This window comes from Salmo trutta, chromosome 9 (genome assembly GCF_901001165.1).
Source record: "Salmo trutta chromosome 9, fSalTru1.1, whole genome shotgun sequence".
NCBI lineage: Eukaryota > Metazoa > Chordata > Actinopteri > Salmoniformes > Salmonidae > Salmo > Salmo trutta.
Genome location: NC_042965.1, coordinates 1,622,761 through 1,645,202, shown reverse-complemented (window position 1 = coordinate 1,645,202; position 22,442 = coordinate 1,622,761). Strand labels below are relative to the sequence as shown.

The following is a 22,442-nucleotide window of genomic DNA, read 5'->3' as shown; positions in this document are numbered from 1 at the left end:
TATAATCACGTCACCAAATAATTTATTTGCAAAGGTATTGTAGCCGGAGGACAGCTAGCTTCTGTTCTCCTCTGGGTACATTGACTTCAATACAAAACCTAAGAGGCTCATGGTTCTCACTCCCTTCCATAGATTTACACAGTAATTATGACTTTGAGGACGTCCTCCAACCTATCAGAGCTTTTCAGTATGAACTGACATGTTGTCCACCCAATCAAAGGATCAGAGAATTAATCTAGTACTGAAAGCATAAGCTACAGCTAGCTAGCACTGCAGTGTATGAAATTTGGTGAGTAGTTGACTCAAAGAGAGAAAGACAATAGGTGAACAGTTTTTAACAAATTAATATCTTCCAAAATGAAGGAGAAGCAAGAGAGAAATAGAGAGTGTCATTTTTTTCTCAGTTTCACTTACTTAGCTAGCAAATGCAGCTAGCTAGTTTAGCCTACTGAAACACCCTGCTCAAACAGAGGGATACTATGTTAGCTAGCTGGCTATGACTTTCCAACACAACACTGGAACTCTTCCAAGTCAAGGTAATGTCACCGGCATCGTATTGAACAGACCAAGGCGCAGCGTGAATAGTGCTCATTCTTGATACATTAATGAGAAACACTTTACAAAATAACAAACGACCAACAGTTCCGTCAGGTACAATAACTAAACGGTAAATAACCACCCACAAAACCCAAAGGAAAACAGGCTGCCTAAGTATGACTTTCAATCAGAGACAACGAAAGACACCTGCCTCTGATTGGAAACCATACTCGGCCAAACATGGAAAAAGAAACATAGAAATAGAAAACTAGAACAAATTCCCCTAGAACCAAAAAACCCCAAAACACACAAAACAACCCCCCTGCCACGCCCTGACCATTCTACTATGGCAAATGACCCTTTTCACTGGTCAGGACGTGACAGGTAAGCTTTTGGTATTACTAATTTATTGCCACCGGGGCCCGCCAGTGTAACTGCTTACTGACTGTACACTAACGTTACTGCATGATTGTAGCGGGTTTACAAACGTGTTAGTTCTATTAGCTATGCTGACTATGACGTTACTTTAGCTAATATGGTGACAACATGTAGGCTGTGTGTAGCGATTTGGCTTGGAAAGGTTTTTTCGCCTTGTCACACAAGTATGGCAAGGGAAGAGTTGAGCGCAGGGAAGAGGTGAGCGAAGGGAAGAGGTGAGCGGAGTATAGCGCATAGATGCGGCAAGGAATACAAAGTGGCTGCTATCAAAGTAAAATGTGTTTACGTGTGATCTGAGGTCTATTCAGGGAGGCCAGTGCCCTTGTGACAACAATTTTGGACCCCCTTGTGGCCCCCCTAAATGTGGAGTATGAAATAATTTTTACATAACAAATTTTTGCTATCGTTCTTTTTTTACATCCGTTATTAGACAGTGGCAACGCGGAACACTAATGATTATGAACATGGTATTTTGCCTGCTAATGCCTGCAATGCAGTGAAGAAAACGATATGACAACAATAACGTCTAATGTAACTGGCCCCTCTAACAGTACAACTGGCCCCAGCTTGGCCCTCCCAGTTGAAATGGTCTAGAACCGCCACTGGTAGCAACCTCATGATGGGTATAGAGAAAATTTGAGTATCATGTAGTAGCCTAAACCTATCGCTGTTACATTGAACTGGGTGAATGGAATATGAATGAAAGTCATCCAATATGCTGTAATAGAAATAAGGCCACGCTCATGAAAAAACAATATTCCTCCCTCATATTAAAAGGCACTGATCGCCACTGGTACTGCTGTATACAAAATAAACACAGTACATTACACACTCAACATAATATATATATATATATATATATATATATATATATATATATATATATATATATATATATATATATATATATTGCACTCATATTGATGTGGTAATACAAGCTTTAAAAGGCTACGTCTTTAGGCTAAAGTGTACCCTATATTTTCCCAGGCCACATCCACATTCCAGTAACAAATTAGTTATGGTCTCTCACCCGCAAACAGGGCGATGTTAGAGTGTTTGGCATCGTATGGGCACCGTGCCATCCCACTGATCTCCTCCCCTAGATGTTCCATGGTGTCCATCTGCAGTGGGGGAAGGGAAGAAGGTCAGAGGAAAATCCACCCAAAAGCTACCAGTCACCCCATCCCATCCCAACCCAACCCATCCAAACCATAACCCAACCCTATCCTCATTGGAAAATGATGTTATTGTGTTAAATATGGCACCATATTCCACACAACATTGCAGCAGTAGTGGCAGTGGCTGAGTATCATATCCGGGTGAAAGGTCAGTTACCTCCCCCATGGGTGCCCGTGTCATCCCCAGTAGGCATGAGTCTTTCATACGGGGCATAGGTCAAGATCACTGTATGCTAACAAAGCTAACAAAGTTAGCATACTCTTGACAAAGACTGCAGCTTGCCAAGAAAGGCGAAGTGCTTACACTGCCCTTTTTTGTCTCTAAACAGGTCATTTTATTTTCTATTCCTGTCTCGGTGGAAACAGCTATCATCTGCCCACTAAAAAGGTCACACACACTCACTAAGTGCAGAAAACCCTGCCAGAGAAATAGATGAAGCTGTTTTGGCAGTGAAAATTACTCGTGACCTTTTATTAAGACAACTAACACCAGCAGTGGATTTTTCTCTCGGCTATCAAGATATGAATAAACAGAGACCCATTAAAAGGATACACATTTTTTGAGACAGGAAATTGCAATTACATTTATTTTCTATTAAAGATATGGCGTAGCTAGTCTGAGGGCACTCATTTCAGCTGTATCACTGTGGGTGTTGATGCACTATGCTGTCACTGTGGGTGTTGAGGCACTATGCCTGAGTCTCTTGGACTGTCTGTTACTTGGACTGGGTTCTGCTGCAGCATTGGTGGAGGGAGGGAGGCCCCCCTTCTGCCTGTTTAATTTCACAGTGGCAATGACCTCTGTCTACTGTAGGCTTGGCTCTCTGTCAGTGATATATTCCTGCAGTTTGAATAGGAGGAAGAGACTCCAAGGCAGTTGGGAGATATATGAGGTCAATCCACTATCAAACAGCAAGGAGAAAAGGGATACACAATGATGTTCTTGCTCCTGAAGACATTCTTTGATTTTTCCATAAACAATTAGAAACATGGAAAGCTATACCTAACCTTGAGGATATAAATTAATTCATTAACTCAATAATTAAGGCCCCGATATGAACATTTATAATACAAATAGAAAATACAGACATCTCTAGCATGGCCTTCAGGTGGTTGCTTCCACAGTGGAAAGGGGCCTTGTAAGTCGTTGCATGTCTATGTTGCTATCCTATAGGGTTTATCACTGCTATGGGAAATCATAGTGTGCACAATTTCAGTGCAATGACTCTCCCGCTGAGACAGTCACACTCCATTTCTCTGCTGCCTGTCGGGCTAGGGCTGAGGCTGAGGCTTTACACCATGGCTGATCTATATCACCTGGGCCTTCTCAGGACTGTTCCCCTGCTCCGCCCAGCAACATGTGACGCAATGGACACCCATAGAATATCAGGCAGCTAGGGAGGGAGGCTTTATTACACAAAGCGAGCTGGACCTTAGCTCAGGGGAGCGGCCCATGGCTGCCAAGGTGTCTGTCTGAGCGTCCCTCAGGAGTGTGGGGAAGGGTGTGGGGTGTTGCTGCCGTCGACAGCAACATTTGTATAGCCCTCCCCCCTCCCCGTGGCTCTGATTAATGTGGGACGAGGTTGGCCCCGAAACAGAAGCTCTTTTCAGGCCTGCCAGGTCGGCGAGATGGTGAGGCAAACTGTGGCCAAGGTGGATGCATGCGCACACATACTCTCTCCCCCTCGATCAAAACCAGGCTGAGCATTGAGGAGTGGACGCACCTCAAAAGCCTGGAATCGGTCGGCTGGGAGAGCCTGGCAATGGCCTCAGCCAACAGGCACAGCCTGTTCATTTCACCTCTTCCCCATAACGTTTACACATTTTACAGCGCCACTCGTTAAGTGTTACGGTATGTCAGTGAGGATGTCAGCTTTCCGCAGACAATATACCAGTAATAACAATTAAAAGGGTCTGAAATGGGAGCAGAGGAACTGTAAAACTAACCATGCCTATAAAATTTGGGCATAAATTCTGCATTCTCTAAAGAATGCTCAAGTGAGAACACAAGCCTTTTCTGTGCTTCGTTGAGACCAAAAACCCAATGAAGCAAAGAGTCTTGTTCAGCGGTAAACATACCTCGCGATAAACAACAAATCCCTGATCCCCAACAACACCGTCAAATCAAGTCTACTGTGGCACCAATTTATTTCCCAACATGCCAACAACAACTGCCTTCTAGAGATATCTTTCCTAAGGATGACATATAAGGGGAAAGGGGGATACCTAGTCAAGTGAATGCATTCAACTGAAATGTGTCTTCCGCATTTAACCCAAACCCTCTGATTCAGAGAGGTGGCGGGGGGCTGCCTTAATCAGATGGTGCTCCTCTCTAAAGAAGACAGGCTTAATAATTCTGCCAAAGCCAAAGCCAAAGCCAAAGCAAAATCTTGAAACTATTCCAAAAATGCCTTGACAACCGTGGTGGCCGCCTGTCTTGATTAGAGCATCATATTTCAATATAACTGCTATGACTATGTCAGCCTAGGTTTACCTGCTTTTAAATCAAACATGACAAACTACACGTAGAAAAAGAGACAGATCTGACATGGGCTTTTGAAAGTAATCCATCAATGTCCATCTCTCCACAACTCTTCTCCTTTACGTTGTACCCATATTGGTGAAATACAGCCCTGTGTGTGTAGCATATTCTTAACAGGTGAAGTCAGAGCATGGGTAGTAGTGAGCAATGCGAGCTGTACCTTGTAAGTTCGACAGGAGGGGTTGAAAGCATTTGTTCCGCATACAAACAAGGTGTCATCGTTTTGCTGCAGGAGGACCTTGATGAAATTGTGACATTCATCCTTGGGTTGAAAAGGGAGAAAAAAATGTTAATTGTGACTGATCCATTCTTGTGCTGAATAGAAACTAGAGCGAAACGACATTGACAGCTACGTTCAAAGAAATGAATGATGGCGACCGACTAGTTTATGTTCATGGAATGCTATTAACTGTACAGTATATTATTTTATGAGAATGTCAAATGCACGGAAAACAAAAACATGCACAATAACATGAATTACACAATAAAGGAAATGGGTGGATTTGTCCATGCCATAATAAAAAAATAACAGGTAAATATTCATTTCACGATAGAGTATTCATATAGAAGCATTTGAAACAGCAAGGCATTCTGAGATGACATAAGTAGGTTTAAATGAATATGCACTTGCATTTTCCTGGTAAGGTCCCACGGTCAAGAAAACCTCCTGGCCCTAGTTATTATTATGTATTCTGTGACATTCAGTACATTGAGGAGAGGGAGAATAAGTAGATCAGTAGTCTGTACCTTGTGCTTCCCCTTCATTCGGCAGGTGTCCACATCTGCCTGTCTGGACTTCCATGTCAGTTTCTGTGGAGAGTAAATTGATGGGGAATCAATTGAGATCTCTGCTTAGTTACCGTGGTCATCATTCCTCAAGAGAGCCAGAGCCCAGCCCGGAGCACCAGGCAGTCACCTCGCACGATTGGCTGCACTCTGCTTGTGCCCAGTGGGTCCTCTCAAGGCTGCTCTGAAGCCAGCGAGCTGCCATTCCACAGCAGAGTAGCCTCTACTACAGCTACAGTACAGTGTTAGTGTTTGGAGCCTGGCCACTGATTAAAGACTACTGCTAAACAGGCTCTCGGTGATCAATCTCTCTGTCTCAGATTCCGGCTTGCTCTTATTATTTGCCACAACTAGGTGGATCACACAAACACAGAGGAGACACTGAGGTTGGAGGTTGGGGGATGTTACATACAGTGGGGAGAACAAGTATTTGATACACTGCCGATTTTGCAGGTTTTCCTACTTACAAAGCACGTAGAGGTCTGTAATTTTTATCATAGGTACACTTCAACTGTGAGAGACGGAATCTAAAACAAAAATCTAGAAAATCACATTGTATGATTTTTAAATAATTAATTTGCATTTTATTGCATGACATAAGTATTTGATACATCAGAAAAACAGAACTTAATATTTGGTACAGAACCCTTTGTTTGCAATTACAGAGATCATACGTTTCCTGTAGTTCTTGACCAGGTTTGCACACACTGCAGCAGGGATTTTGGCCCACTCCTCCATACAGACCATCTCCAGATCCATCAGGTTTCGGGGCTGTCGCTGGGCAATACGGACTTTCAGCTCCCTCCAAAGATTTTCTATTAGGTTCAGGTCTGGAGACTGGCTAGGCCACTCCAGGACCTTGAGATGCTTCTTACGGAGCCACTCCTTAGTTGCCCTGGCTGTGTGTTTCGGGTCTTTGTCATGCTGGAAGACCCAGCCACGACCCATCTTCAATGCTCTTACTGAGGGAAGGAGGTTGTTGGCCAAGATCTCGCGAAACATGGCCCCATCCATCCTCCCCTCAATATGGTGCAGTCGTCCTGTCCCCTTTGCAGAAAAGCATCCCCAAAGAATGATGTTTCCACCTCCATGCTTCACGGTTGGGATGGTGTTCTTGGGGTTGTACTCATCCTTCTTCTTCCTCCAAACACGGCGAGTGGAGTTTAGACCAAAAAGCTATATTTTTGTCTCATCAGACCACATGACCTTCTCCCATTCCTCCTCTGGATCATCCAGATGGTCATTGGCAAACTTCAGACGGGCCTGGACATGCGCTGGCTTGAGCAGGGGGACCTTGCGTGTGCTGCAGGATTTTAATCCATGACGGCGTAGTGTGTTACTAATGGTTTTCTTTGAGACTGTGGTCCCAGCTCTCTTCAGGTCATTGACCAGGTCCTTCTGTGTAGTTCTGGGCTGATCCCTCACCTTCCTCATGATCATTGATACCCCACGAGGTGAGATCTTGCATGGAGCCCCAGACCGAGGGTGATTGACCGTCATCTTGAACTTCTTCCATTTTCAAATAATTGCGCCAACAGTTGTTGCCTTCTCACCAAGCTGCTTGCCTATTGTCCTGTAGCCCATCCCAGCCTTGTGCAGGTCTACAAATGTATCCCTGATGTCCTTACACAGCTCTCTGGTCTTGGCCATTGTGGAGAGGTTGGAGTCTGTTTGATGAGTGTGTGGACAGGTGTCTTTCATACAGGTAACGAGTTCAAACAGGTGCAGTTAATACAGGTAATGAGTGGAGAACAGGAGGGCTTCTTAAAGAAAAACTAACAGGTCTGTGAGAGCCGGAATTCTTACTGGTTGGTAGGTGATCAAATACTTATGTCATGCAATAAAATGCAAATTAATTACTTAAAAATTATACAATGTGATTTTCTGGATTTTTGTTTTAGATTCCATGTCTCACAGTTGAAGTGTACCTATGAAAAAAATTACAAACCTCTACATGCTTTGTAAGTAGGAAAACCTGCAAAATCGGCAGTGTATCAAATACTTGTTCTCCCCACTGTATGTCCATAAATCCCAGGTTTCTCTCTTGGCCCCGTCCCGCTGACTAGCAATGACGCATGTGGGTTGGTGCCTGATAGGATAACGTGCTTAGTGGGGTCACAGCGTTGCAGTGTCTCACGCCAGACAAGCTGCTGGAGCGGGACTGGACAGGACGGCCCGCCAGGTAATTAGGCGAGTGTTCGGTACGGTCAACCGGAGGACGGCGCAGAACAACACGTCTTCCCGAAAAAATACTCACCTTGCTGAAAAAGATCTCCTCGGAGTTGGCGGTGTCTGTATCCAGTGCGTATATGTGATCCCTGAAAGAGAGGAAATAGACAGGCACTCAACAACAACAATTCAACCATTTCTCCACCAGTAAATCTTAAACGGTTCATATTTGTCTAAACTTTGTTCAAACTGGAAAAAAATAACAATATACAAAGGGGCTATTTACTCTGTCAGACAGAAGCAGTCAACAAAAGTTGACAGTGCTGCTGCCGCCCAGACAAAAGCCTCTTTGTTCATGGGAAAGGTTTGTGGGGGGTGGGGGGGTTGCCAAGTCACTCTATGCTGTTCAGGTCAATTAAGCATTATGTTCAGCCATAGGAAATCTATACTAACACTCATTAAAGCGCAGACAAGACCTATGTGTTTCACTGGTAATACAGACTTTCCTACCCGCATATGGAACACATAAACTCAGGAGTTAACTACCTTTCTGCCAGACTGTGTTTACTGACCATGAAGAAAGGCTCTGAGAGTGATTGACACGCTTGTTTGTGGAGGGAAAGGTGACCGTGCTTAACGCTGTAACCACTTTTGAGATTCATTTTTTTGAGATGACTGTGTGAATGTAGTTTTAATCAAATTCTGTAACAGACACTGTCTGACTTGGGCTTTAATTATGACTCCCAACCTGCACAGAAGTTTGCTGGAGTCTGGAGGAAAAGCAATTCTGAAATGAATCCACTTATATGAGTTTCCTGGGGCTCCGGCATCTCCTAGATCAGTGGTACCCAATTTTTTTTATAGCCCCGTACCCCTTCAAATGTTCAACCTCCAGCCGTGTACCACCTCTAGCACCAGGGTCAGCGCACTCTCAAATGTTGTTTTTTGCCATCATTGTAAGCCTGCCACACACACGCTATACGATACATTTATTACACATAAGAATGAGTGTGAGTTTTTGTCACAACGCGGCTCGTGGGAAGTGATAAAGAGCTCTTATAGGACCAGGGCACAAATAATAATACAGTAATAGTCAATCATTTGCTCTTTATTTAACCATCTTACATATAAAACCTTATTTGTTTATCGAAAATTGTGAATAACTCACCACAGGTTAATGAGAAGGGTGTGCTTGAAAAGATGCACATAACTCTGCAATGTTGGGTTGTATTGGAGAGAGTCTCAGTCTTAAATCATTTTCCACACAGTCTGTGCCTGTATTTAGTTTTCATGCTAGTGAGGGCCAAGAATCCACTCTCACATACGTAGGTATGTGGTTGCAAAGGGCATCAGTGTCTTAACAGCGCGATTTGCCAAGGCAGGATACTCTGAGCACAGCCCAATCCAGAAATCTGGCAGTGTCTTCTGATTAAATAACATTTTCACAGAACCGCTTGTTGCAATTTTGATGAGGTCTCTTGTTCAGATATCGGTAAGTGGACTGGAGGCAGGGCATGATAGGGATAACGAATCCAGTTGTTTGTGTCATCCGTTTTGAGAAAGTACCTGCGTAATTGCGCAACCTACTCACTCAGGTGCTTAGCTATATCACATTTGACATTGTCTGTAAGCTTGAGTTCATTTGCACACAAAAAAATCATACAATGATGGAAAGACCTGTGTGTTGTCCTTGTTAATGCAGACAGAGAAGAGCTCCAACTTCTTAATCATAGCCTCAATTTTGTCCCGCACATTGAATATAGTTGTGGAGAGTCCCTGTAATCGTAAACTCAGATCATTCAGGTGAGAAAAACATCACCCAGATAGGCCAGTCGTGTGAGAAACTCGGTTAATGTGATTGGATGTTAATTATTTGACTAGGCTACCTGTATTTGACATTGTGTTGTTCATTTGTTGAACACTAGATGGTTTAATTTTATTTTTGGCAGTGAAAGGAGGCTACTCAGGCAAGAAAAAAAACTCACCCAAATGTATAGCACCGTTGAAAAATATAAATGGACTGTTTGAAAATGTGAAGCAATTTCTTTTAACAAAAATATATATTTTTTAAATATATATTAAAAAAAAAATGGGAATCAGCCTAACCCTAAACCTAACCCCAGTTTGGGAATACCTGTCCAAGAGGATAAAACCTGACTAAGTTATGTTATCAGCACTATGTCGTAAATTGAATAGTTAATCTTGAGAGCTTAGCATTTGGAGAAGCTCCACCCTCTCTCTCTCTCTCTGGGCTGAGACAGTTGCAATGAAACTACACTACATTACCAAAAGTATGTGGACACCTGCTCGTTGAACATCTCATTCCAAAATCATGGGAATTAATATGGAGATGGTACCCCCTTTGCTGCCAAAACAGCCTCCACTCTTCTGGGAAGGCTTTCCACTAGATGTTGGAACATTGCTGCAGGGACTTGTTTCCATTCAGCCACAAGGACATTAGTGAGGTCAGGCACTGATGTTGGGCTGATTAGGCCTGGCTTACAGTTGGCGTTCCAATTCATCCCAAAGGTGTTCAATGGGGTTTAGGTCAGAAATCTGTGCAGGCCAGTCAAGTTCTTCTGCATCGACCTTGCTTTGTGCACAAGGGCATTGTCATGAACTGTTGTCACAAAGTAGGAAGCACAGAATTGTCTAGAATTTCATTGCATGATGTAGCATTAAGATTTCCCTTCACTGGAACTAAGGGGCCTAGCCCAAACCATGAAAAACAGCCTGAGACCATTATTCCTCCCCCACCAAACTTTTCAGTTGGCACGATGCATTCAGGGCAGGTAGTGTTCTCGTTCATCGGAATGCCAAATTGTGAAACGTGATTCATCACTCCAGAGAACGCATTTCCACTGCTACATAGACCAATGGCGGCGAGCTTTACACTACTCCAGCCAACGCTTGGCATTGCGCACAGTGATCTTAGGCTTGTGTGCAGCTGCTCGGCCATGGAAACCCATTACATGAAGCTCCCGACGAACAGTTCTTGTGCTGACGTTGCTTACAGAGGCAGTTTGGAACTCGGTAGTGAGTGTTACAACCGAGGACAGATGATTTTTACGGTGGCATCCTATGACGGTGCCACTAGAAAGTCACTGAGCTCTTCATTAAGGCCATTCTACTGCCAATGTGTGTCTATGGAAATTGCATGGCTGTGTGCTCGATTTTATACACCTGTCCGTAACAGGTGTTGCAGAAAGACAAATCCACTAATTTGAAGGGGTGTCCACATACACTATATATACAAAAGTATCTTCTTTCTGGGAGAAAGTTCAGTCTTATCTGCACTGGCAATTAATTGCACTGCACAGCTGCGACAAAAATTTGATTCAAGCTCGGGCCACAGACATCCTCCTCAAAATGTTCTTCATTAAGATTCTCTGGATTCTCTCTCCACCACATGCTTTGCCTAATTGATCCAAATTGGAGACATTGTTCCAAAAAGTCCATATTTCCAATCATTTGCTCCCTCCTGTTGATGTGGCCAGTGTTTCAGAGCCTAGTGATTCCAGCAGTCGAATCAGAGCAGAGCTCCAGCAGAGATAAGACAGAGCCAAGCCATGCGTCATGCAAACATCCTGGCAGGACAATGCTGGAGCTGTCTCTGTGTCAACACCAGCAGTCAAACACTGTCTGCACCTGGGCTCATGTCAGATCAAGTCCCCATTCATTTCCTGCTGGCCTCCATTCCTCCACTAAAAGATATGGTCGAGCTCTTAAATATACAGCAGGTCAGATCGCCTCTCATCTCCACTGCGCTCTATGTGGTAGTGTAACTTCTAAAATACATCTTGTAAATTTCCATGGTACAGTATATTAGCCGTAGTATATTGGCCATATACCACAAACCCCCGAGGTGCCTTATTGCTATTATGAACTGGTTACCAATGTAACTAGACCAGTAAATAGCCATTGTTTGTCATACCCATGTTATACGGTCTGATATACAGTACCACGGCTTTCAGCCAATCAGCATTCAGGGCTCGCACAACCCGTTTTTTATGTGAAATTAATTACTGCGGAGTGGGCTCTGTACTTCCCGAAAATAGGGGCATAAGAATGTGAGTTGGATGGAAGGTATGTAAATATCCGCACGGCTCTAAACATTGAAAGTTGAAAGTAACGCTTTGGTGGGTCTAGGGGGAAAGAGGAGGACTTGGACATCGAACCATGAGAACAGAGGGGCTTTGTGCTAGGGAATGTCGTTTTCATAACACCCCATTTCTTCTGGGGGAACTGCAGGCCAGTGCGTTCCATCTGGTGACCCTTTGTGAAACAATCTCGCGCTCGGATGGCAGAAAGGGGGCCCTGATTAGTATGCATCCCACACCTATCGCCTCCAAATGGAACCCCCCCACCCCCTCCCCATATTCCACCCTCTTCATAACTAGATCATGTGTGGTAGGGGGGCATTGTACATTGTTTCGCTCACATCCCAACACAAGTGCATGGGAGGGTAGAGAGGCAAAATGGGCACCATTACACTCAGGAGTGGCTTAAAGAGGAGCCTCATTGAGTATTTTCTGGCTGTCCTTTTGGCCGAGTCTTATTTACATTTTGTACAGGCAGAACACTGCAGTGGAAAAAATTACGGCCTGGTTCTGAGAGGCAGAGGAAGTGTAATCCGCGTCATTAACGGGCTTTAACAGGATTTGATGGTGACTAGAGTAATTGAGACCCATGCGCCTCCAGTGGGGCAGCCCAAAGAGACCTAGGGTTTTCAGGAGGACCGGGGATATGCTTTCACATGCACGCAGGCAGACTTTCCCATTCCCACCCTTATTGAGGGGCGTAAACAGAGGGTGGGTGCCGTTGCCATGGTTAGCGGGAGTTGAGGGCAGGGAATGGTGACTATGCCCAGCATGCGGCATGACCTGGGTCTTGGGGTACCTGCTGGCTGCTATTGGCAGGCTAGCAGTGGTCGGTTGATCGTCTCTGCGGGCAGACACCAGGACAGAGCTTAAGTCCGGGCTAAGCCTCAGTGTCTGCTCTTCCTCTGATCACAGAGTCGGCCCTGGACAGGGCTAGCAAACACACGCCCACACAGCAGCACCACAAGAACACACTCAACATACAGCAGGGAGTAGGCCTATGACAACCCATGCCAGGCTGAGTATGGGCAGTGCACAGAAGGAGCCAGACTGCCCTGAACATACATTTTTTGGGTTGAAAAGACGTGAAAATATGTATTTTCAACATCTTGTGCTCACTGGGTGGTGACATTAATTTATTAGAATTCATGACAACATTGATGTATGCATACTTTAGCTTAGAAATATGGTCAATTAAAGCAGACAAATATTACAGCTATCTCATAATGTCATTGTTCATCACCATGAGAATTACTAGATAGGCCTATGACACAAATTGTTCTTAACTGACTTGCCTAGTTAAATAAAGGTTAAATAAATAAAAAATAAAATACACTAAAAAGATATTACTTAAAAGTAAAATATTTGGTTTTCTTCCCACTAAGATATTAGACTAACAGCTAGTCAAACGTGTAATATCCTGGCATGTGGATTATGTCTTTAATAAAAAGGAATTGAGAAAATTATACAGAATATTAAACCAATCTACAACAGACATAAACTGAATGCATAATTATGGAAGAATTAACATATTACAAGCCACAAATGACTAAAGAGAATGACCTAATCAAGATTACTGTTTAAAACTACTCCCAAAAATACCAAATAATGTCAATTACAGCATATGCTGGAGCTCCAGCATTGCCAAAGATTACGTTTTTTCTCCAGATTACAATTTTGGCGGTGGATATGTTTGCATGTCCTGCTGCTAAAAGAGCTTGTGGTGTTATTGCTAGCGTAAAACAAGAACCAAAAGGATTTATACCATTCACAAAATGTGTATGAGGTGTGTGTAACGGCTTATGTGTATGAGGTGTGTGTAACGTTAGTGATGTATTCTCAGAATGCCATTTTGCATCGCTAGTTTTAGCCTAATATTTGCTAGCTAGCATTGAACCTATTGGTTAACTTTAGCTAGCTATGACAATCGGTTTGTATTGCTAGTTAAAGCTTGCTGTTAGCGAGCCAGCTGACGTTAGATGTCTGGCTAGCTACAGTAGCTAACATTACCTGTGTGAACTGTGTGTAGTGATATAATGCTGACATCCTTCCTCCCACAGGAAGGGCGGCAGCGTAGCCTAGTGGTTAGAGTGGTGGACTTGTAACTGAAAGTTTGCAAGTTTGAGTCCCTGAGCTGACAAGGAACAAATCTGTCGTTCTGCCCATGAACAAGGCAGTTAACCCACTGTTCCTAGGCTGTCATTGAAAATAAGAATTTGTTCTTAACTGATTTGCCACACTTAAATAAAGGTGAAAAAAAAGTAGATGGTCTTCCTGTAAAATCACCACCTGGATGCAGCTTGACAAACTATCCTTTTGAGAAGTTCAGGGAGTTTTGTGACGGAAGAGGCTATGGACATCACATGCCCTGCACCAAAGTCAAGGGCAGGACAGAAACAGGCTCTCCGAATATAGATTCCCTTCATGTGTGGTTTGGACGGACCAGTCATCGGCACTATCTGCAGTGCCTCTATTCACATGACACTCTCCTAACACACACGCCATACACTGCGGCTACTATTTTTTGTTTATCCTGCTTCTCAGTCACTTTATCCCTGATTCTATGCATTTAACTACCTCGTCTATCACTGATATCGTTATTGATATTGTTCTTGTACATACTGTATATTGTACTTGTGTTGACACTATCTATTTCTGATATTGCTACTATGCAAGTAACCATTTGGCTGTACCGTTCACACCTTCTGTAGAGACAATCCACATAGCCAGACTTAGCAAAATATTGATATATAAAATGAATATTGATATGTGTGTTCGTAACATGATTTTGTGACATACCACATCAATATCATGTGATCGTATCAAGTGTCCACCACATAAATATATGGCACATGCGTCTGTTTATGTAATGTACATGTGCACCTCACTCAGGTTTCAATTCAGTTTGCATGGAATATTATGTGATAAGTGCATGTGTAACAGTATATAAAGTATCCTAATGTACTGGTATGAAGGCACTTAAGTAAATACTTTAATGTACTACTTAAGTATTATTTTGTGGTATCTGTACATTCCTTTACTATTAATTTACATTTTAGTCATTTAGCAGACACTCTTATCCAGAGTGACTTACAGTAGTGAATACATACATTTCATTTCATGCATTTTTGTTTTTGTACTGGCCCCCCTTGGGAATCGAACCCACAACCCTGGCGTTGCACACACCATGCTGGCGTTGCAAACACCATGCTCTACCAACTGAGCCACAGGGAAGACCTTGGCAACTTTCACTTCACTACATTCGTAAAGAAAATTCAGTACTTTTTACTCCATATAACAGAACTGATTTGGCAGGCGAAACCCCGAGGACAATCCATCTAGGAATGTATTTTTTGAGGTCATTGGACTTTTCAATGCTTTTCTATGGAAAAGTCTAATAATTAGGACCCAGATTGCAGTTCCTATGGCTTCCACTAGATGTCAATAGTCTTTAGAAATTGTTTCATGCTTGTTTTTTGAAAAATGAAGAAGTATTCGTATTGTTTCGAAGTATCCCTCAGAAGGACTCTAGTCTTTTGGCAAGTGCTCCACGTTCTTTTTCTCCGGTATTGAACACAGTTTATTTAGTCTTAAATTGTATCAATTATTTACATATTAGGTTAGCTGAGGTTGGATTAGAAACGTTGTTTGAATTGTTTGGACGAAGTTTACAGGTAACTTTTCAGATTCCTTTGTAGGCATGTTGGGCGAGTTTGAACAGGTGTATTTCTTAATCAAACGCGCCAAATAAACGCACATTTTTGGGATATAATGAAGGAATTTATCGAACAAAAGGACCATTCATTGTGTAACTGGGACCCTTTGGATTGCAAAGATGAAGATCTTTCTCGCTATTTCTGACTTTAGTTATGCCTCTGATTGGTTGGAAAATGTTTGTGGCGCGCTCCGGTGAGGGCGCGCACTTGGTTATTTATCTCCGGGAATGAACATACTATTTTCCGTCTTAAATTTTATAGTTTATTTACATATTAGGGTACCTGAGGACTGATTAGGAATGTTGTTTGACTTGTTTGGAGGAAGTATATTGGTAACGTTTGGGATTAATTTTGCATGCATTTTGAACGAGGGGAAACCGGTGGATTATTGAATGAAGCGCGCCAACTAAATTGACTTTTTGGGGAAATAAAGAAGGACTTTATCGAACAAAATGACCATTCATTGTAACTGGGACCCTTTGGATTGCAAAAAGATGAAGATCTTCAAAGGTAAGTGATTTATTTTATCTCTATTTGTGAGTTTTGTGACACCTGTGCAGGTTATGAATTCATGTTAATTCAGGAAGTGGGTGAGGCGCTGTCCTCAGACGATCAAATGCTATGCTTTCGCCATAAAGCCTATTGTAAATCGGAAAAAGTGGTTCAATTACCAAGATTCTAAGCTAAAGAATGGTCTATAACACTTGTATTTATATGATTGTTTAATATTACTACTTTTGTTTTTTGAATTTCGCGCTCTGCAATTTCACCGGATGTTGTCGAGGTTGGACGCTTGCGTCCCAATAATCCGAAAGAAGTTAAAGCATTTCTTTCATATAAATTTAGACAAGTGTGTCTGGGTAAGCGTCATCTAATATTTTTTTGCTGGAACTTTTATTATTGTAGGCTACTGCCACTTTTAGTCTTAATCTTTACTACACTACTCACTGTTTAGCACATGACCTCATGTGAATCCTTAAAGAGATGGGTAGGGGCTGGCTTAAGAGGGTGTGAACAATGCTGAAAGGGTGCAGACAAAGGAGAGCTCTCTAGTAGGTACCAAAACATTCAAAGGCCCTTTTCTCAAAAGTGAGTTTACAAGTGTATCAACTTTCAAAGTAGAAATACTTTCCCTTTGTTCCTCAAAAATGGCATGTATGATATACCATTTTGTAGCTCCGAGTTTCTACTTTTATCCAAAAAAAAAAAAAAAAAAAAACATACAACATTTTGCTACATAAGACCGAATCCAGGTGGTGAGTAACAATTAGTGGAAAAATTATCCGAATTGGGCTGCCTGTGTAAAGGCAATTTATGGGCCTCTGCTGAGATCTGATTAGGCAAAGTTTTCATTGTATTGTTTGTACGGTTGGCCTGTTGACTCTGAATTCTGTTTTTGCAATGACCATCCAACTATGTGCTTTATACTGTTGGTCATCTAGTTGTTAATATTCGTTTGCGCTCAGCAATCTCGATGTCCACTTTGCTTTGGTGACATAATTCTATCGATTCAAACATTTCTCCCAGTTAAAATCAATCTACTCTTCTCAACGACAGCAATTCCAACAATCCCTGTGTCACATTCCCCCCTCGCCATGTGTCCGTCGGAATTCCTGTCTCCTTTAAATATGCTAGTGAGAGACACACCTTGTTGTCCTCACACCACCCCCAATGATAAAACCCTCCCTTTCTCATTTCTCCCAGGCCTGGTATGGAGCAGGTGGGAGGCAGCAGTCAGACCAAAGGCTAGGACTCCAAAGCGCCCAACACCTCCTTAATGAACCACAGATGTGTTAAACAGTCCTGCTACTTAGGAACCAGGCTTCAATGGCCCCTTATTTTGTCGCGCTTTCAGAAAACAAAGCAACCCATTGTTGCTTTCAAAAGCATCCAATCAATCGACTATGTAATTAGGCCAATACAAAAAAAGACACAGATCCCTATCATCTGTATCCTCCAATGCAGTGGAGAATGCTGTGGCTTTGTTCACATTGTAACATGTAAGGTCTATTATTTTATTTTTTTCACTGTCCAAGCAAGCTAGTACATTTGAGTTTCAGAAAAAGAATGATACACAATGAAATTAAATCAATATCCTTCCCCCATGGAGAAAACTATTGATGCAGACTCTGGCATCTCCGTCAGACAACCTCAGTTTCAGCCTAGACCCTTTATTTATAGCCTGTGTTCAGTGGGGCCACAAGGTTGCAAGAAAGTTCTTTGAGGTGCTTGGAAGGACTTTTACAGCAAGACTGATAGACTATAATAATAAGATTAATACAAAGAGAAATAGCCACCAACAGTATCATACTTAAAAGAGAATATAGTTTATCCGCTGTGCACCTCTGTCTACCGCAAGATACCAGTCTGGCTAAGTCAGTGTCTTTTTTTAAGTCTCTTCGACACACACATTTTATTGATTTACATTAAATCAATGGAATTGTATTCAGTGGATTTGAATCTAGTTGATTTTAACTGAATTGAACTGGCATATCTTGTTTTGGTTTTATATTTTATACCATTTCTATGTGTGCGTATACACTTAAACAGAAATGGGATGTACAAAATTATTATTATTATTAATATGTTACTTCACCCTGCCCTCCTCCAAATACATTTCAATAATGAAATCAAAATAACATTCACATACAGTACAATGAAATTACCTGACATTACACAAGGAACGGCCTCACATTATTGGATTAAAATAGCATCACATATTCACAATTCATTGAAATCTCATCTGATATGACTTTGTGGGGAATATCAAAAACTGGAACTGATATGAGAGCTAGTGGCCTGCGAGAAAAAGGGCAGGAACTGACCTGGCAGCGATATACAACGTTCGGTTCATTATTATGATGAGCTGGATATCCAGTTTGTGCCGTTGTGTATTGTTTCTTCCAGGTTTGTGTCCAACGAAAGCCGGATACTGCTTTGTATCTGTGAGGAGGGGGAACAAAAACAATAAATATCAGAAGCAACCCCCCCCTCCCCCCACACAGGGCAATATGTTTTTTTTTTAAATCCTGATAGAAAGAAAGATCTTTCTGAGGTTGCTGGAGGATGCATGGCTGGGAGGAATATAGAGACTACCCAAACAGAGAGAAAGCTCAATAAACCTATCTTAGCCTCATATGGTATTTACACTATCACACACTACATGAAAGCCCCAACAGGAAAATACAGGATTATCCTTTGATGTAGGGTGGGCTCCGTTTCAAATTCTGCTTTAACTCCTAATTTTTTTTATACCCTGGGCACCAAACTACATTCTACCTTCCAAAAGCACTCAGAGTGAAGGGGGGGGGGGGGGGGAGTTGGATAGCAGGGTGTTTGGGGGGAGTTGGAAACAGCTCGGGGTACTCACAGTTGCCATGTGAAATACTGATTGGCTCAGAGTCTTCCGGGAAGCCAGCCCTGGCAATCTTCAGTAGCGTGAAATACAGCAACAAGGCCTCAGACCTCATTGTAGCACTGCTGGTTCCTTCCTCGATAACTTCTTAACTTTAGCCTGCAAAGAGAAGACAGAGAAGAAAAAATATTATGGAACAAATACAGCATCTGAATTAGCTGTTTCTGTTTTTCATAGCGATGCAATCTGTCAGATATACATATATATATCAAGAGAGCTGCATTGCAAGCAATCAAACAACAATTGGATTAGCAGGGCAATATTATTCATAGAACGATGGCAGGCCGGGTCTTAATGAAGTAGACCTGTTGTGATTAACTGAGCAGCATTAGGAGTGGTAGTTCGACTGGACTGCATCCTGGCCAATATGCTGAATTAATTGTAGAGCTTCTATGATTGGATCCTGGTGTCTGGGCAGACTTAATAGGGCAGCACCATTTTTTTGTACATAATTATTAGTATCTAAGAGTTGGCCCCTGATTGCTAACTGTATTTACAACAGCCCGTGACCATGCTGATGTTTCTTGTGTGTTGTGGCAACAAATTATCTCAATAAATCATCCCTGACAATTACTGCAGCCTTAATCTAATCAAGTATAAGCATTTAATTCAGAGACATTTTATCCTGAGCCAAACGGTAGATGTTTTTTGGGGGGGTTGTATGATAAAAGTTGTTTATCCCCAGCACATTTGTTCACTGGCTCTGTATTGTTTGTTGGAGGAGAAAAAGAGGAAAATAGAAAGAGAGAGAGAGAGAGAGAGAGAGAGAGAGAGAGAGAGAGAGAGAGAGAGAGAGAGAGAGAGAGGGGGAAGGATGGGGGGGTTCTCTCCAAGCTCCTGTGAATCTCATTCAGAAAGAGAGTGAAAACATTATTCACTGGAAGATTCACTTTAACAGTGAGGAGAATACAAATAAAACCAAGGGAACGACCTTGGTCGTTGAATTTCCTTCTCGCTAAGGCTATTTTTTCCCTCACCTCACCTACTTTATAGACATGCTGGCACAACAATAGACAGGCCTGGGTATAAGCCCTTGGAATCTCTGTTAGCCCTGTGCATTTTCTTTTTTCAAACCAATATGAGATTCTGCACATATACCACTATGGGGGCTGTTTTGTTTCATGAACCTTAACCAGGAAGTCGAGCAATAATTGATTGATGAGCAGGAGACATGCCAGTGTTCCTATGGAACTGTCTATTGTAAATGACAAATGGAGTCGACAGAAACAACAAACAGAAAAGTAACACAGAATTTCTAACTGAATAATATACCATGAAAAGATACATGGGAGCTGAATCGATTATGATGTTCCAGAAAACAGCTTTATCATTTCTAATTTAGACACTGCAGGGCACAATGCGGCATTGTTGTGCCTCCTAACTGCAGACAGTTCTTTCTGACAAATGAATGTTTGATAGTTAATCTTAGTCATCATAAATCATCTCACAGGACAGAGGAGCTCAATTCACAACCAATCTCTTCATCATATCAAAACCATCCAACAGGGCATCATATAATAGCGAAAAGAAATTGAGCACAAAATTATTTAACTACAGCGTGCTCTTCAAAGCCCTTTCATTACCTTCCGACACACACGACTAAACCCAGGGGAATGTGGTCTTTGCTGAATTGCAGTCACTGTGGCAACTAAATTGTTTCAGTCTGTTCAGTCCTGGTGTCAAATGCTCTTTTGACGACATCTCTCCGCCTCTGACTACTGACTGAGATGAATGATTACACGTGCAAACTTTCAGAGTGAATTATTATTTTGCCTCCGAACCAAATGGGGGGTTGAAGTATAGAATCCCTCAAAATCCCTGCTGAAAACGACCACAAACAAAGCATAGAGGTGTCCTGTATTTTTCTTACTGTAAGTACTAATACACGTGAACATTCTGAAAGCTTACACCCTATACACACACTTTAAATTATAAAGTGTCTCTTGTTTTTGTGGAACATAATGGCGGGCTAATCAAGACCAATACTGGCAGAGAGCCAGCAGCAGATACTAAACAACAAGAGAACCCTCTCAGAGTGAAGAAATTGCGCCATGCTCTAGCCATAGCTAGGAATGACTACCGCTCCACTGTGAGTAAAACACAGCCAATCCAGGTTTAGACTATAGTCCCAAACATCCTTAAATTCCTCCATAAACATATTACCAGCCTAACAATATTATCTTTGCTGTTGCATCAACACGTTTGATAGGGACATGTGGCGACCATACACAATAACAGACATGTATTTCATCTACAACGTTCATGAGAGGGCACCATGAAAATACAGCATAACTCCTGCGCATGTTTATCTTGTTCAGCGTCCTGAGGTGTGGCATGTCTATCATTAAACACCTACTCATTCATATTTAGCATACCCTACACTACCCATTGAGTTGTCTAATGGGCAAGGATGAGGCTGGGATTTAATGAAATACCTGCAGATGTGCAGCAGTGGGAGTGGTTGAAGCCCCAATGAGAGTCCAACAGATAAACAGTTCAGGGGTGACTGATGGACAGTTAGGTCACTTACACCAGCCTCTGCAGCTCTCGCAGTGTGGGAATAGCCCTGACATCAGCCTGGCAAGACCAGACATGGACTGTACACAGGGGTGTGAACACAGGAACACACCACACTAACAACACCCAGCACTGAGTAAAGTAGTGAAGAGAGAGAGAGGCTTCTGGACTGAACAGCTCCACCCAGGGTGAGAAGGATCCACTGATGGCATCCATTATCTGATGATATGGCAAATAAAGTGTTGCGTTCCTATATCCTATGGAGGGAGACCTCAGGGTGGATGCAAAAGCAGTAGAAGTTAATGATCAGCCAATTTCCCCAAACTGCTGCTTATTCAGTCAATCAATGCTTGATTAGTAGAGCATAATAAACAGAATAATAATTTGGCACCCTACTATACACCCTACTGTAACCCTACAGTGCCTTCGGAAAGTATTCAGACCCCTTGACTTTGTCCACATTTTGTTACGTTACAGCCTTATTCTGAAATGGTTTAATAAAAACAATTCCACAGCAATCTACACACAATACCCCATAATGACAAAGTGAAAACAGGTTTTTAGACATTTTTGCCAATGTATAAAAAACGACAACAGAAATACCTCATTTAAATAAATAAGTATTCAGACTCTATGCTATGAGAATTGGCATTGAGCTCAAGTGTATCCTGTCTCCATTGATCATCCTTGAGATGTTTCTACAACTTGATTGGAGTCCACCTGTGCTAAATTCAATTGATTGGACATGATTTGGAAAGGCACAAACCTGTCTATATAAGGTCCAACGGTTGACAGTGCATGTCAGAGCAAAAACCAAGCCATGAGTTCGAATGAATTGTCCGTAGAGCTCCGACACAGGATTGTGTCGAGGCACAGATCTGGGGAAGGGTACCAAAATGTCTGCAGCATTGAAGGTCCCCAAGAACACAGTGGCCTCCATTATTCTTAACTGAAAGAAGTTTGGAACCACCAAGACACTTCCTACAGCTGGCCACCTGGCCAAACTGAGAAATCGGGGGAGAAGAGCCTTCGGGGAGGTGACCA

The 22,442-nt window shown here is 42.4% G+C and overlaps 1 protein-coding gene across 6 annotated transcripts in view; it reads right to left on the bottom strand.

Annotated features, from left to right (window-relative positions):
- LOC115199720 (semaphorin-6A) overlaps positions 1-22,442 on the bottom strand; it is a 95,690-nt gene that overhangs the window by 39,703 nt on the left and 33,545 nt on the right. For all 6 annotated transcript variants that reach the window (XM_029762086.1, XM_029762090.1, XM_029762091.1 and 3 more), the window contains 6 exons: positions 18,837-18,980; positions 18,292-18,409; positions 7,739-7,799; positions 5,443-5,505; positions 4,856-4,957; positions 2,006-2,096 (listed from right to left, as the gene is read on the bottom strand). In XM_029762086.1, coding sequence (XP_029617946.1) covers positions 2,006-2,096; positions 4,856-4,957; positions 5,443-5,505; positions 7,739-7,799; positions 18,292-18,409; positions 18,837-18,936 — 535 coding nt within the window. In that variant the 5' untranslated portion in view covers positions 18,937-18,980. The remainder of the gene's footprint in view (positions 1-2,005; positions 2,097-4,855; positions 4,958-5,442; positions 5,506-7,738; positions 7,800-18,291; positions 18,410-18,836; positions 18,981-22,442) is intronic.